The 16,851-nt window shown below is 58.3% G+C and overlaps 1 protein-coding gene across 1 annotated transcript; it reads right to left on the reverse strand.

The window, feature by feature from the left end:
• Window positions 1-11,254: 11,254 nt before the first annotated feature.
• On the reverse strand, window positions 11,255-16,805 carry IRX1 (iroquois homeobox 1). The gene is made up of 4 exons (XM_043601469.1): window positions 16,465-16,805; window positions 12,453-13,488; window positions 11,997-12,069; window positions 11,255-11,719 (listed from the first exon to the last, which is right to left on the reverse strand). Exons 1-4 carry the CDS (start codon window positions 16,738-16,740, stop codon window positions 11,662-11,664), a joined length of 1,443 nt encoding a protein of 480 aa, XP_043457404.1. The 5' UTR covers window positions 16,741-16,805; the 3' UTR covers window positions 11,255-11,661.
• Window positions 16,806-16,851: the final 46 nt, after the last annotated feature.

The following is a 16,851-nucleotide window of genomic DNA, read 5'->3' on the forward strand; positions in this document are numbered from 1 at the left end:
ACTGACCGGGCTGTAAACACCTGACACCGAGGCACCATCCGGGAAGTCCACGAGGTCCCTCACATCGCAGACTGACAGGTGCGGTGCTGAGGGCAGAGGCCTGTCTAGCACCCTCCTTGCTGTGTGCAGAGGCACAGAAGTTTGCAAGAGAGGCAGAGGGGAAGTGGGGGGTCACGGCGGAGCGCGGGGCCGGGGCCCCGGGGAAGGCGGCTCCTGGACGGCCGGGAAGCGGGAACTGACCGCATGTGTGCAGGGCTACGGGTCCCCCGTTTTAGGTGGGACTCCGGGGGCCGTGTCCATGGGAAACAAGAGACTCCTTCCCATAGAGAAAATGTAGGAAATGACAGGCCAGCTCATCCTATTTGGGCATAAAAAGCCATCACCCAGATAAAAAAAAAATTGCATTGCCTCCTGATGACAGAAAAATCACAACCAGATTTTTAGAAGACACTGGCCTTGGGATGAAGCAGCTCTGTTCCCAGGGGTGGCGGAGGGCCTGACGGTGGCTGAGGCCCACCTCGGAATGGGGAGCTCTAGCAGACGGCAGCGCATGTCCTGGGACAGTTGCCAAAAGAAAAGAGCTCCCAAGGCCCTAAAGACAGTCCCGCTGTTAGGGTGCAGAGAAGGCACCCCACTCCTTCTCCGATTCCAGGGGAGGGTAGCATTCAGGCAGCACAGAGGGGGCGGTTAGAGCCCTAGGCTTCCAGGGGACTCTTTACCCCAGTCTCCCCACGCTTAAAACTAAGCAAATAAGAACCCCAACCTCACCACCTTGCTGGCGGATCAAGCCCATCACCGCACGTAAACTACACACAGCACCTGGCACCCAGCATTTGCTGGTTAAATGTCAGCAGTGATGATTATCATAATTCGGGTCCAAGGTAATCACATGTCTGTCCATGAGCTCTGATTTCCAATCCACCACATTCTCCCCTGTCTGCCCGCACGTGTGCGTATGGTTAACACGCACACTCGGGAAGGCATTTTGAAGTCACCTCCTCAAGGCTGCATAATGGTAAGATTCATTTTAACTGCCCATAATATGAATTGCTTTTACCCCAACACATGGCCCCGGCACCGATTTTTGGCTCAGGAAAATGAGAATTAAATCCTTGAAATTCCAGCCAGCAGTGGAATATCTGGAGAGCATTTTCGTCTAGCTGGATGGCTGACCGTCATGCCCTAACCAAGAGGTGAAGCGTCCCAGCCACCTGCCCTGATGTTTCCTTACCTCCCCTTCCAAGATTAACACGTTCCTCACAGGAAAAGGGCATTTTTTAAATGCGTATCTACTTTGAGAGTGAGAGTGAGCACAAGCCAGGGAGGGGCAGAGAGAGACGGGGACCGAGGATCTGAAGCGGGCTCTGAGCTGTCAGCACAGAGTCTGACATAGGGCTCGAACTCACAAACCGTGAGATCATAACCTGAGCCAAAGCCAGGCGCTTAACCGACTGAGCCACCCAGGTGCCCCTAAAAGGGCACTTTTAGAATTCTGATGCTCCTTGAAATTTAACAGTTAAAGACTTGAGGCGATTTTCAACCTCAGGGGCAGGGAGGCTGAGGGACTCTGAGGGGACGTACCTTCGGCCACAGAGGTAAGAGACCGCGGAACGGTTTATAAAGCCTCGGACAGATTCCCGTACATCACGAGCTACTGGAATGAACAGTTTACTCTGATGACTGTAAATATACCAGAAACACACGCATCCAATTCATCTTGTTAAAATCACACCCCACTGGGGGCGCCTGGGTGGCTCAGTCAGTTGAGCGTCCGACTTCAGCTCAGGTCACGATCTCGCAATCCGTGAGTTCGAGCCCCGCGTCGGGCTCTGGGCTGACGGCTCAGAGCCTGGAGCCTGTTTCCGATTCTGTGTCTCCCTCTCTCTCTGCCCCTCCCCCGTTCATGCTCTGTCTCTCTCTGTCTCAAAAATAAATAAACGTTAAAAATTTTTTTTTTAAAAAATCATACCCCACTGCACAGCATTTGAACACCCCATACTTTCCCAAAATATTTGGGGTTCGAGGCAAGCCGACTGAGGAACGTCAAAGCTACAGGTTTCGGATGCATTCAGGCTTAGGTTATCAAAATATTGTGTGTTTGTTTATAACAGTTATGTGATGTCCAGAAAGGACTGGGGTCTTCCTTGTAGTTACAAAACAGGAACAAACAAAATGCCTGCTTAGAAAGGGGAAGAAGTTATTTCCTCAGAGAAGACAACTCCAGTCCCTAAAGAGCAGGCCGGCTCAACCCGCTTTTTCCTACTTTTAGTTTTCGACGCAGGGGATGAGGGGAGGGAAAGGTGGAAGACAGCGGGTGCAAGGGATCTCATGGTCTGTCCATCTGTTTGCTCTTCCCTGGAAGGTGTCCTGGGCCTTGCTCCCCTTGACCTTCCGGCGAAGGCCAGCTGTGGTCAGCACCAGCTCTCCTGCTGCACGCAGGTGACACTTCTGATGGCAGAGTATCACTCCCACAACCGGAGGCCTCCTAGGACAGCTTTCCATAATCGAGCGTCCTCGGCTTGTCGTTCACCGAAGGAGACACTGACTCGTGCGCGTATTTAGTTCCGTCCTCGGCAACCGTCAGCTACCTCTTGCATTCTCAACTGCATGAAGAGTAAAAAAGGGAAAATGCTACGCACAAGTAAAGGTTAACCACAGGCACAGAGAATCAGCGAGCCTCGGATGAAGGGGAGAGCCTCACAACGGACGGACTCAAGATTCGCGAGCGCAGAAAGGCCGCTGCTGACAAACGCAGAAGCCGCCAGGCATGTGAGCCCCCCGTCAGTGGGGCGCGGGTCACGTTTTCATCATGTCCCTTCGCACTGCTCGGAGACGCAGGTGGCCCTGCTGGCCGGAGACACAGTCGGATGTCAGCCGGTGTCCCCACCCCCTTCCTCCCTCCCTCCCTCCCTCCCTCTCTCTCTCTCTCTCTCTCACAACCTGGGCAGCCCCTCTTGGTCCCACTGCCTCTGCTCCCTGAGTTCACCCCACGGTTTGGCCACAGGCACCTGGGGACGGCCACCGGTCTGGATCCAGGAAGGCGGGGTCGGCCAGGCCTCAGCCTCGGTTCTCCGTGAGCCGAAGCCACCGAGGGACCACGCCCACCTGTCAGTCAGGACCCAGACCTCGGCAGCCAGTAAAACCCTCCCATCGACAGGGCTCCGCAAATCCAACTTGACGGGTTGCAGTACCTAATAGTTCTCTCTGCTGCTGGGAACACACTTGATGCGTCTGGGGGCCCTGAAAAGTCCCACGCTAACTCCTTTGCACAGAAAAGGGCTGTCATTTCCAGCACACTTTGAAGTGCCTCGCTCTCATTGTCACGACATCACTCTCGCCGTTCGTTTTCCCCACAAATAAGGCGCTGCATGCCCAGTAATCTGAGGCCTACATTTACAGTCTCCATCCTAACACGGGGCCGAGCAAGGAACCCAGACTGCCGACCTCAAACAGCCTCACAAAGAAGGAGCAGGAGAGCGGAGCCCGGGAAAGTCCTCCAGGAAAAGCAAATAAAAACCAAGGGACGTGGAAGGAAACGTAAGCCACGGGGAGGGGGATCCCTACAGAATCGCCAGCCACGGGCTGCCCTGCGCCAAGAGCAGAAATTCTAAATCCGGGACTAACGCGTCTAAATATATCCGCAAAATGTGCCGAGTTGGAAGAGGCGTTCCCAACCTAATCAGAAGCTGGGGATCGAGTGGTCTGATGAAACAGCAGCTTCTGCATTTCTTTCTTTCTGAGCCCCGAAGGCAACACAGAGTACGTGACGCACACGCGTCCACCCGGCTCTGTGACACACATGACCCCCACACGGCGGGCCCACACCACGTACCCGCCCCGGGCCGCTGAGGGGCGCAGCCCAGCTAACAGCCGGGATCCACCCTTCCTTCCGTGGCCTCATGTGGCTGCGAGAGCATCAAAGCAGTCCTCAGCCAGGAGCCCCAGGGGCAGGCGCCGGGTAGGGCGCTCAGCCGCCTCCTGGGGTCTGCGCTGTTTTAAGCGGCACATCCTTCGGCCAGGCACCCACCGCAGCCCTAGCCACGCGTCTGCCCCGAGGGGGTCCCACGCAGGAGCGACAAATACAGACATGCGTTGATCAACAAATAAGGGAGAACTGGAGGCAAGAGGAAAGAATCTTGCCAGAAACTTGAACTTTCCTTGCACATCTCCCTCTGAAACTCCGTGCTGTCGACGATGCCATGGCGAACCTGCGTCGATCCTACTATGTTCGCGCTGCTGGCTTTCGGCTGATTTTTTCCACAACTCGCCGCGGGAGAGCGAAGTCAAAAATATACCGTACTGATCAACGGGACACATCTGCGGCGAATCCACACAGAAGCAATTAATTTCCTGGTGGTATTTTTACACTGGGGGCCTGATGCAAGTCTCCATTATACAAACAAAAACTCCCGACAGCTCCTGCTGCCTGATAAAAAATAAATCAGATGGCGGAGGGCTGTTTGGCCTAGGACTGCTACAGGCTATGACTTGTAATGAGGCTCCCAACACTAATTATGAAGCTTATTAAAGAGAATTGGACAAGTTGTCCTAAAGTACAGGCTGCAATCATGCTGAAGAAGGCCGGCCTCCGACTAAGCAGCCGGCAGGTCACCGGGTTCAGCGGAGGGACCGGGGCCGGCCCGGCCGGGGTGCGGACCGAGTCGCAGCACCGGGAGGACTGTGTTTGGCAGATCGGTCAGGGTAAATGTGACAGAGGGGCAGGGGAGAGTCGAGAGTCGCAAGTGCCTGCAGAGAGTGCTCACACCAGAGCCTTCCCTCCCCGCAAACATCGGCCGGGGAAGGAGCACAGGGGAGCGTCCGAGGCGATGCTCGCCAGCTCGGGGTTCTATTGTTCGCTACACTTACTCTCAACTCTGGGTCGTCTCTCGCTCTGAACGCAGGAGCGTGATTTCAGTGCGCTCTTTCGGGAGGGAGGGGAAAGAAAAGATTAATAAAGATGTTATGAGCCTGAACCGCTGTGAGATTTGTTTAATTATTCCCCACAGGACTGCCCCAGCAATCTGCTGACATTTAGCCCCGACCTTGCAAATCCTCGGTAAATATTAATATATCAACTCAAACAGGGACCGTTGTTTTATTGGTTCACGGAGCTCAGAGAGATTCGCCACAGCGGTAGGAAATAATGTGTAGAAGTGAGGAAGGCGGCCTGCTTTGATTCCACCTTCTGCTGCGCACATGAGCTGGGGACATCAACAAAATGGCAATGCTGTTCCTTTGCCACAGCTACAGAGTGATGCTTCAGATGCCTTCGCTTCCCTTTGTACAGCCTGCTGGAATAATCCCAAAACCGCGGTGGCAAGAGATTAGAAAGGAGGGAGAAGGGAGGCCGGCGGAGCAATCGCACGTTATTATCTGCAAGACTGGAGATTTTAATAATGGGGAAGGTCCGCCCTCCGATCTGACGGTCTTTGCCGACAGAGTGGGCCTCGGCTGAGGGCAACGAAGGGGCGAGCTTGCCCGCTCTGGCCCGGCGACCGGCCTGCCTCCACCTCTACATCACTGCCCTCCTGGAGCCATCCAGCCCACACCATCCCAGGGGCCGGTCTGAGAATGAAAACAACAACCCGTTCTGAGTTGGCTAAAGGGAAAAAAAAAAAAAAAAAAAAAAAAAAGATTGCTTTTTAATTCTTCCCTGTATGTGCTGTTGCTGGTGGTATTTTTGGAGGTTTTATTTCCTCATCTCAAAGTTATCTCTTATTGACTCATCTCCTAAGTATTTGTAAATTCCTCGTGGCTGAGTGCTTGCTGGGGGGCCAAGGAGGCCCCCAAAGTTCTCAGGGGTAAGAAAGGGGGCTGCCTGGGCCCCATTTGGCTTTCAGATGTACCGTGCTGCAGAGTTAATGCGTGATTAATTTTATTCATAAAAATGTTAATCACTTCATTGTGAGATCTTTTTAACATTCAGTGCAGCGAGCACCTTTTTAATTTCTCTTGCCCACCGTCTCGCAGATGTATTTAATATTTTCAGACATGGCTGCAGCTATCCGAGGGCCTGGCAATTAAGCATACGTTTAAAATTCAAACAACAGGCAAAGCTACCGCGGCAACCAACAAGCAAACGGGAGGCACAGAGGAGAGGCGCAGGGTCTGCAAGTGTGCAAGGGGCCTGCGGGCCCAAGGCTGGCGGTGCCGGGGCGGCCTCCGGCACTCGCAGCCTGCGGGGACCCTCCCCGCTGCACCTCTGCGCAGCCCTCGGAGGACCAGTTTCAAGTCCCAGGAATTAGGAGTAGAAGCTCTTCCGGCGGAAGGCTTCGACTGTCACCGCGTTATTCTGCTTCCTGGCTGGGACCGCAGTCTCTGGGGAACGTGGGGACAGTGGGATGACTGACGGGGTGGGCGTCCAGAGGTGAGCTGGGTTCACAGCTTCCCCACGCGGGCCCCCGGATGTTGCCGGGCCATTGTGTCCCCGCATTCGGGCCCTGCGCTCTGGCACCAGATAAATGGATTAGGGGATCAGAGACACCGGCTCCTCTTGTGCCCCGCCCCCTGGGTAGGGGACTTCCCCCATGGGTCAGGACAACAGCCCAGGCGCCCCTGAGAACCATGGGTCCCCGCTGCCCGCCCCCGTGTCAGAGAGGTCATCCTCGCACACGGCTGGCCTCTGTGCTCGCCTTCAGTGTTCAGGCCCACGTCACTCCTCTGACTTCTCATTCAAGATAATTCCAGAATTTTAGGCCACTCTGGGGCCTCCTCCCTGACTTTCGTGGGCGGCGGGCCTCTTCCAACATTGAAAACCAGGGCTAAAATATGAATGTTACAACTGCTGTTGGCATAAAGATGAATATACTGATAGGTATTAACACATTTTCTTTGGCCATAATGTTACTTTTTCCCTTTTCATTCGAAAAGAAATTAGCACATGTTGGCGGGTGTCTAAAAGCATTGTGGGCCCCAGGTCCTGTCACTGTCCTGACAGGTCAGCCCACCTCCTCTGTCCCCCTCTGCTCACCCTGAGCGCGCCCACTTTCAGAGGCCTTACTGAGTGGGGGAGGGGTACGTATCCAGCTTTCTGAGCTGGAACACAAAAGGACGCCAGTGGTCCCCAAGGGACGACCTTGGGAGGCCTTCCAGCTCTGGAGCTATAATTAGAGCCACAGGCTGGTGGGCCAGCGGCAGGAGACATGGAGAGCTCACCCCGCACCCGCCCTGGCAGAGGGAGGCACGGGATCTCTGCAGGGCTTGTGCAGGGCGGGTATGTTTCCAGAGGGCAGTGCTCCCTCCACAAGGGCTTTGGGGGACCCCTGCAGGGGGCTGGGGGCTGCCATCTTCCCCAGGGCACACTCCCTCTACCTGCTAGCTCTTTTCTTCCCGCCACCCACTCCGGATTCCAGACCCAGAGCCCTGTCCCGGCTTGCCCTCCCCACCTGGAGCCGCGTTCTGCAGAAGAGGCCACCAGGACGTGGCAGGACTCTCCCCCAAGATGTTTCCCGGAGCCTGGTAAGTCATGGGCCTGCAAGACATGTGCTCAGTGTCAGGTACCCAGGAGTTTCCCTCGGATGCCTGAGAGCCCAGCTGACTAGTCTCCGTCCAGCTGACCAGTGCTCCATCCTAGGATGTGGCCCATGCAGCCCAAGTCTCGTGGCCAGAGACAGTGGGAGGCTCCAAGTGCCTTCCAGGTCCCTATTGCCCGCATACTCCAAAGCCACTCAGAGCTGGCCCCTCACCTGCTCTAGCCCCCAACCCCAGCAAACCTGGGCTTGGCTTCCTCCCCACCTTTCCAACCTCCACCATTGGGGATGCAAGGTCAAAATCCCATTCCTCACAGGAAACTGGGCCCTGTTACTTCCCAGAGTGCATTCCTGGCTCGTCTCTCCAAATCAGTGGCCCTAAATCCTTAGCCTCCAGCCGGTGGCCCCAGTCCCACCCAGACCTTGGCTGGGAGCAGCCAGGCAGCCTCTGGCCTGTGTGTACCATTCAGAAGGGAAGGAAAGAGGGCAGCTGGGAGGACCAGAACCTGATTCCCTGACTCAGGAGGACAGTTCGGGCAGAAGGGCCAAGGCCAGCCCAAGCCTCCACATGGGGGGCCGAAGGCCAGCGTCGGTCCCAGGGCACCCGTGCACAGTGGCCACCCTGCCCTTTCTCTATCCTTCCTCCTCCCTCTTTCCCTCTCTGGCGTCTTGGCTTTCTGGCAGAGCCCCATCTACAAGGACAACTGAAACTTTATAGGGCATGATTCATCGGGCGGCGCGCCCCTCGGAGCCATGGCGCATATTACATTAATCAGTGTCAGACCACTAAAACCGAGATAGGAATATGAATTCTCCATATTGCAGGGGAGATAAATGTGCTTGTGAATATAATTGATCAAAGGAGGGAGGGAAGGATGGTGAGAACAGAGATTTCAGACTCTAGGTCAACGACTTGGGAGGGACCTGCGCCCACTCCCCAAATCTTCAAGCTGGGAACACGGGGTAGGAGCAGGGAATCTAGAAGGGGTGTGCTTCTAATGGTTTCCCTATCACGGGCTCGAACTAGAGCAGAAAAAGCAGGGTTTCTACACAGCACGTCCTACCCTTCCTTACCAGAAGATTCCACAGACAGAAGTCCTCTGCCCCAGACACGGGCTGTCCTATTTCCCCATCAGAGGAAGGGGCACAAATACTAATCTTGTAGACATCCCTCATTCCTATCCCTTTTTGGGGTTCAATCTCCTCCTTGCTGGTCTCACAATTACCACCGTCTGAAACTGTCCCTAGGCAGGCATCGAGTATGAGAGCACCTCAGCATGGGCAGAAAGTTCCAGAAGAATGTTTGCTTTGGCTGTGGAAGAAAAAGAAGTTTCTATGTCTACTCCCAGATATTTCACGAGCTGGAACACCACGCACAGGGGCCGCTGGGGTGCCGCACGCCCTAGGCGTGCACACTCAGGTGGCTGAGCTGGTCGGGAAGGATGGAAATAAATCATGCACAAAGAACAAAAATGATTTTTCAATGCTTGATTAAAAATTCATTTCTACCTTTCCACTCGAGAAAAATAATTCCAAGGCTAGAGATCTGATTTCTTTGCATGGGAAACTTTGGTCAGCAGGGCAGGAGGGAGGGGCACAGACCCTTCAAGACTTCTAGGCCACTGGGTTCTCAGGGCTGAGACTCAACTGGTGAGCAAATCTGGTCCAGCCCCCTGGACAGCAGCGTTTGGGGACCCCAAAGGCATTGGACGGGGGGAAAAAGAAAAGAATGGAAACAGGGGGCACGCAAACAGTGATGCCTGCACGGGGTCATGTATTTGGTTCTGGGAAGAGAGTCCTCCACCAGTGGCACAAACCCTACCGCCCACCTGACTCCCACCTGATGCTTGCAGCGGTCACCCAGGGGGGACCCACCAGCACATCCCGGCTGCCACAGCATGTCTGTGCGCCAAGAACACCATTCCTCATCCGAGGAGCGAGACCGCTGGTCAAAACTCTCCAGACAGCACTCTTGCCAAGGACGCGGGATCCATCTGTGCCCAGTGGTCAGGGGAGCCCCACGTCGAGGACAGACCAGGAGCTCCTCTCTAAATTCCCACCCAGACGATGGAAACGCCCTGCATCGAATTGGGAACCCACTCCTGCGCACCAATGCCAGCAGCCCGACCAGCAGGCCCGCCATCACACCCCCGAATTCAAACAACCGGTGACACCCAAGATCACAGAGACAGCCGGACCGCCACAAATGGAGGCTCCTGTGCGCGGCCCCTCCGAGGCCCGGCACCCGGGATCCTGCGCCCCGGCGCCCCGGGAGCCGGACCAACGCCACGGTCAGGACCCCATTCCGCTTCCAGCCCATAGAGGGCGCGCCGAGCACGTCCATCCGGACGCGAAGCGCCTCCACCGCGGCCGCGGCCCCAGCGTGCCCGCCTGCGGACGGCCCTCCCCGGCGCGGAGGCCCGGCTCCCCCTGCGCGCCCAACGCCCCGCTCCTCCACCCCCGGGCCGTCCGTGCGCGCTCTCCCGCGGCCTCCGCGCCGCCTCTGCCACGCTTCCTCCAGCCTCGGGAGCGAGGACACCCGTAACTCTCGTAGGAGGACGGGGTGGCGTGGGGGGTCCCAGAGAGGGGCAGTCCCCAAGTCCTCGGCGCGAGCCGCCCCTCTCCCGCCGCAGAGGAGCCAGCGGCAAAGCCCCAGGCCGCCCCAGACGCTCCCCTTGGGCAGACCGCCCCTCGCCGCCACCGGCGGGGCCCGACAGCTGCTGCTGCTGCAAGGGCTCCGGGGCGATTACCCGGCCTCGGTGGGGGGGGGGGGGGGGGGGGGGGAGGGGGGGGGAGGTCCCGTCCTGCACCGGGGACCCGGCTTCCTTCCCCCCGCGCGAGTTCCCCTGCAGCTCACGCCCTCACCCGCGGTCTTGTTCACGCTTGTGTTCCCAGTTTTCGTCAATTCTGCATCAAGTCGTCTGCGCCCCGTTTGAAGTGCAGGCCGCTACGGCGGGTCCGCCCCAAGTGCCAGGAGGCCCGAAGTCCTGATCCCCAGAATTCCCCCGGCTCCTGGGCCAGGTGCCTCGGAGGCCAGCTCCGTCCGGCTTCGTCCCACCATCGCTCCCAGCTACCGCTCAGACCCGGACATCAGTGGTTTATTTTCCCTGGGCTCTCTAGGCGCGCCCAGCCCAGGGCACAGGGGTCGAGGGGGCTTCCCTGGGAGACCAAAGCCACCTCCCCTCTTTCTCCGCAGCCCCCAGGCCCACACGCCCAGAGAACTCCCGCGCGGCATCTCTGCCCACACATCCGGACAGTTTAAAAGAGCCTTCCAATCTCTCCACGTTTGATTTAACCAAGTAACTAAAAAATACGCTCAAAGCCAAAATTTCATACTCCATTATGTCCTCGCTCTACCCACGAAACGACCCGACGCCAGGATGCACTGTGGAGACAACTAGTTATAAACTGATTTCAAATCTGAAGTTCTCCTTTGGGGACATAATTGGAAATTCTTTTCATTATTTTTTTCTCCCATTGTTGTCCACTTTAAGAAACCGTTTTATAAACTGCTGAAAATCGAACTCATTGATGTCCCGAGAAAGGCATGCCCCGGATAAACGTATAAAGGTCGGAAATCAAAACTGCCAACAAGAAACTGCCCGAGTGACAACATTCACAAATTCAACGACAAGCAAAACGGGCTGTGAGAAACACCGGCCTCCAGCGGAAACTCCCCAAGGAGCCTCTCTGCCCAAGCCAGGGGCACCTGGGCCCTGCCGGCATTCCAGGATTCCAGACACTCTTGCGGACGCCCAGCCACACACAGCAGCGGGAACAGCGGACAGCATTTCATTTAGTTTATTAGACAAAAATATATGATTTAGACAAGTTCGCTGACGCGCTATTTACAATCTGAAATCACTCTATATACAGAAAGAAGGAAAAACAAAACAAAACAAAACAAAAAAAAAAACAAAAAAGACACAAGCACGTGGGGCGTTTACCGAGCGGATAATCATCCGGAGCCTGGTGACAGGCACCAGGGCCCTGGGCAGAGGCCGGGCTGCCTGGACTGGAGCTCGGACGCGGACGAGCCCCTTTCTGCAGGAAGCGGTGGATGGGAGTCGGTGACGTCGTGGCCGTATTTGTCCTTTACACCGGTCTGAAATATTTGTCCTAATTCCTCCCTCGTCCCCTCCCTCCCGAACTCCTCCCCCCTCCCCCCGCAAAAGTAAAAGACGACCCTGGATCAGGCGGACGGGAGGGCTGCTAGGATCCGCGGTGTTCCCTCCTGCGGGGCCAGCGAGCTGCGGGCGAAGCACAACGAGACAAGAAAGCACAGCAGTGTCAGTGGCCGGACGCTGGGACCCGGCGTCACCGGTGCAGCCGGCCTAGCGCCGGGGGGCGTGGCCGCCTGCCCCGCTGCTCCCGCGTCGGGAGAAACCCGGTGGAGGGGGCGCCCCGCGCGCACGGCTGGCGGACAGCACCCCCTCTACGAGGCCCGAGCGACCCTACCGCCGCCCCGAGCCCTCCGCCGGCACCCCCGCCAGCCCCGGTCCCGCGGTCCCAGCAAACAGCACTCACTTGTCGCGCACGGGCTGGAAGGGGGATTTTAACTGCTGTGCCGGCGACTCCGGCCTGGGGACGAGGTCTCTCTCTGCGAGGGAGGGGCAGAAGCAAAGCGTTAGGAGACGGGGGTGGGGGGTGGGGGGAGTGCCGCCGAGGTGCGCAAGCCTCTTCCCCACCCACCCCGCTTCCTTCTGCCACTAGGATGGGGTCTCCAAGAAAAACGGTCACCCCTCCCCGGGGGAAGGACTGCAGACAGAACGCAGCTCTCCGGACAGAGCCCGAGGGCCTTGGCCTCGGTCCCCGAATCCGGGCAAAGATCACCGCTCAACCCGGGGTTTGGCCGCCACCGCCTCCCCCCTCCGGGCCGGCGCTTCCCCCACCCCCACGCCTTGCGGGGGGGGGGGGGGGGTCCGGATTCCGAGCCCGGAGCGGACACCCCTCCCCCCACCCCCCACGCCGGGGGCGCCTCACCTGGAAGCGCGGGGCTGCTTCGAGCGGAGGCCTTGTCACCGTGGAGCACCCCCGCGGCAACGGGGACGGGCGGCGGCGGCGGCGGCGGCGCGGGCAGGTGCGGGCCGTGGGGCGCGGCGTGGGGCGCGCCGACGCCCAGGAAGGAGCGCATGTTGAGCAGGGAGCCCTGCGTGAGGAACGCGCCGTTGGTCCAGTTGGAGAACTTGCCGATGTGGCAGGTGTACAGTCCGTGGCTGGGCAGGAAGGCGGGGTGCTGCAGCGGCGCGCCCGCGGGGGGCCCGTGCGCGCCGGGATGGCCTGCGGGCGGCGGCGGCGAGGCCTTGGGCGCGCCGTCGGGGCTGGTGGCCGTTTCGGCCAGGGACCAGATCTTGGGCTTGCTGTGAGGCGCGCCCTGCAGGCCACCCGACGCGGCGCCGGGAGTCAGCAGGCGAGTGCTGCCGGGCTCCGGGACCTCCTTGACCAGGCCCAGGGGCGAGTCCTGGGACTTGAGCGCGTCGGCGGCTGCCAGCGGCGAGCCCTGGTCCCGGGCGAGGGCGGTGGGTGCCGCCGGCGGGCGCGGCGCCTCGGCCTTGTCCTCTTCGTCCTCGTTGCTCTGGTCGCCATCGTGCTCGTCGATTTTGTCGATGTCAATGCTCTCTAGGTCGATCTCCTCGTCGTCCTCGGCCTTCTCCGGGTCGCCCTCGGTGTCGCTTCCGAAGAGGGCGCCGTCCTCCTGGTCCTTGCTGCGCGCGCCCCACGTCACCTTGTTCTCCTTCTTGAGGCGCCGGCGCGCGTTGGCGAACCAGGTGGACACCTGCGTGAGGGTCATCTTGGTGATGATGGCCAGCATGATCTTCTCGCCCTTGGTGGGGTACGGGTTCTTGCGATGCTCGTTCAGCCAGGCCTTGAGCGTGCTGGTGCTCTCGCGCGTGGCATTCTTGGGCCGCCCGGGGTCCCCGTACTGGAACTGGCCGTAGGGGTAGTACGCTGGCGCCGTGTGGGCTGTGAAGGTGGCAGGGTGCACCCCCGGGTTGTCTTTGAGTTCGTACTGTGAGCCCTGCAACCACATAGCCCACCGAGGGAGGAGAGGGGCAGTAGGGGTGTGGCGGGGGGGGGGGGGGGAGAGGGAGAGAGAGAGAGAGAGAGAGAGAGAGAGCGATGAGTCCCCCGAACTGGGAAAGTCGGGGGGCAGCCGCTCTTGTCCAGTCAAGAACAGGAAGCCCCCCACCCCCCAGCACACCACCCTGGGAGGGAGGGAGGGGTCAAATCGTGAGCCGCCTCTAGAAACTCAACTTCCAACCATCGTGAAGAGGTGTTTTTGTTTTGTTTTGGTTTTGTTTTGTTTTGTCACTCAAGAAAAGTTCCAGAGTCCGTGCATCTCCAGAAGGCCACAGCGGGAGCCTTGGTCCCATAGAATTTCCCCAGGCCACCCTCAGTTACCCCCCCACCCTCCCCCCACAACTCCAGCAGCCAATTTCCAAGTTTATCTCACACTAACTAGAAGGGGAAACCTTTTAACTACCCAGATAAAACAGATCTCCAAAAGTAAAGAACCTAAGCCCCCTCCCTTCGACCCTGAGGGGGTCAAGCAAAATAAACCATCCAGGGTTTTCTTTGGGTCCAAATCCTCCAGCAATTTAAAATGAAAGCACACTCCTTTTAGCTCCCAAATTAATCTGCATATAATGGCTCCCCACACTTAAAGGTTGCAGTGGTGACAGGTAATTTAAAATTTTAAACCCGGCCATCATCAACAACAATAACTAAAACACCATTTGTTTTTTTTTAAATACAAAAGGAGGGCTTAACCGGTAAAATATTAACGGGAGGGCCAGGAGCTGCCAGCTGTGAAGAGGGAACTGCCTTCGGAGGCCTCTCCTCACTTACTTTATCTGGTAAGTTTGACTTTGATGTGGCCAGAGCAAGCACAAAGTGTTTGCAGGCATTTAGAGGCCGTGATTTATTTGCAATCAATATTCTTTTTATCATCGGTAGTAAAACACAGCAAGTCAAATTATCCCATCAGGTTTTTTGGTAAATAACATTTTATCTTTCTAACAACCTCATTAGGCCTCATTATTACCATAAATTGTCCAGACAGACATTCACTCACAATTTTATCTTTTGACTTCCAAATCCCCAATCAAAACGGCTTGGAAACCTAGGCCTAGAATCAAGAGTTTGGATTTAGGTTTACTTTCTGAGAACCAGCAGGAGACCACTAACAAATACACCACACCTTTTTTTTGGGGGGGGGTGGATTTCTATACTGTTTCCCCTACTAAAAACAAAACAAAAAAATCGAGCATCTCCGTTTCCCACCACAGTACAGTAGGAATAAATCCATAACCACACAGATCCCTTTTTCTCGCACAAACACGAAGGGGGGTGGGGGGAGGTTCCCAAATGGCACACATCTGTATTCAAAATTTCTGTAAAAACATTACAATTCTCCACGTAAAAATTATCCATTTGCTACGTTAGCAGAGAGGGTTTCCGGGCTGAGAAAGTTGCAAAGAGCAGAATATTTCTTTGACTAGTTAGTTTGGTGGCCGATGCCACAGAGAAAAGGTTTCCGTGGCCAGATTTCGTTTTTACCTAATCTTTGCAAAATGTACTCTGCACTTTTCTGATCATTTAGGTTGTAACTGCGAGGGCGACATTCCGGCCTCTTCTCCGCTGGGAGTTCTTTTTGAAAGGATACCTTGTAAATCTCTCAGCGCTTCCCCGGCATCCCCAGCCGCCAGAACAAAATGGGAGCTGATCTTTTTGGAGAGCAAGCGATCTGAACGGCGGCTGGGGCCGCCTTCAGAGAAATAGCCTTTCTTTTCAAAACTACCAGAAAAAAGTTACAGAAAAACACACCCGCCGCTTTTCTCGCGTACAGTCGGCCGGTATTTATTTCCTGCCTCTTCTTCGGGGAGCGGGGAGACGCGAGGGGGGTGCCTGAAAATTGCGTTATTCCGCCCGCAGCAGCGCAAGAGGGGGCGGCCTCCCTGACCCCCCCCTCGCCCGCGCCCCGCCGGGCGCGCAATTCACCAGCAGCCCGAAGTTTAAGCGCGACCTTGCAGTCAGACCAAGGAAAATGGATCCTTTGCACCGACAGAATGGCGAATGCCCCGCGGAGAATTAAATTTGCAGCTCCCTCCCCCATCTGACACCCACTGGGACGCGAGACTAAGAGGACAGCATTTATTTTAAGCCCAGGGACTCCTGTTTTCTTTAATCCTCCATTATGTAACGCGGGAAGAAAAGTGCTTTTCATTCGGTGCAAAAGAAATGAAAACTTTGGCAACTCACGAAAGTCCAAGCAAACACCGTGGCACACGCCGAAATTATTTCCACCAATTCCACCCCCCCCCCATCTCAAATTTGCACACCCTCCGCTAACAGACCCCATCCGGCCCCTCGGATCTCCCCCATTGTTAGGGCGATTTTGACCCAGTCGACCAGGCTTCACCAGGTCCCCCCCCCCCCCCACCACCACCCCGGCCACCTCGGACACAACCAAGGAGGTCCACCAGCCAGGGAGAAACCCGAGGCTCCCCGGCCCGGCCCCAAAGCCCGAGAGGTCGCGCGATCGGGGTCCGCCCGCCGCTCCCGGGCGTCCTGCGGACCCGGGGCCGAGCTGCCGGAAGCCCGCCCGCCGGCCCCGCCGCCTCGGCCGAGCCTTGTGGGGGGTAGGGGCGGGGGGGGGGGGGGAAGAGCGCCGGCGACTTTGGCCCCCAGCCTCCGGTTCGAGCCGCGCGCCCCGGAGCCTCTGCTCCTCCGGTCTCCCGGCTCCCCGCCGAGCCCCCCGCTCGCGGCCCAGGCCTCCCGCCTCCCCGGGCCGGCCCCCCACCCCCACCCCTCCCCAGCCGCCTCGGCCCCGCCGGCCGGGCCTCCCCCGCTCCCCGCCGGCTCCGCCCGCGCTCCCGCCCGCGCTCCCGCCGCGCCGCCAGGCCACCCGCGCCCGGGGCGCCCGGGGCCGGCGGGGAGGGGTGGGGGTGGGGGGTGGGGGGAGGCGGCCGCGGCCAGGGCCGGGCGCACTCACCATCTGCGAGAAGAGGCTGAGGTCGGCGGCGTAGGGCAGGAAGGCGCTGTAGTTGGGCGCGCCCGCGTACGGGCCGGCCGCCGCGTACATGCCCAGTACCGAGGTGACGGCGGCCGCGCCCGCGCCCGCGCCCAGCTCCGCCGCCCCCGGCCGGCCCGACGAGGCGGCGGCGGCGGCGGCGGCGGCCGCGGCCAGCACCCCTGGGCGCTCGCCGCCGTAGGCGCCGGGCCCCGCGGCGCTCAGGTACTGCGGGTAGCCCAGCTGCGGGAAGGACATGTCCGCGGATCGGCGGCGGCGGCGGCGGGCGAGTATTAAAGGGGCGGGGGCGGGCGCGGGGGCGGGGGTCGGGGCGGGCGCCGGGGGGAGGGGGTGGGGGCTGGGGCGGGG

The sequence above is a fragment of the Prionailurus bengalensis genome, chromosome A1 (genome assembly GCF_016509475.1).
Source record: "Prionailurus bengalensis isolate Pbe53 chromosome A1, Fcat_Pben_1.1_paternal_pri, whole genome shotgun sequence".
In the NCBI taxonomy this organism is placed as follows: Eukaryota; Metazoa; Chordata; class Mammalia; order Carnivora; family Felidae; genus Prionailurus; species Prionailurus bengalensis.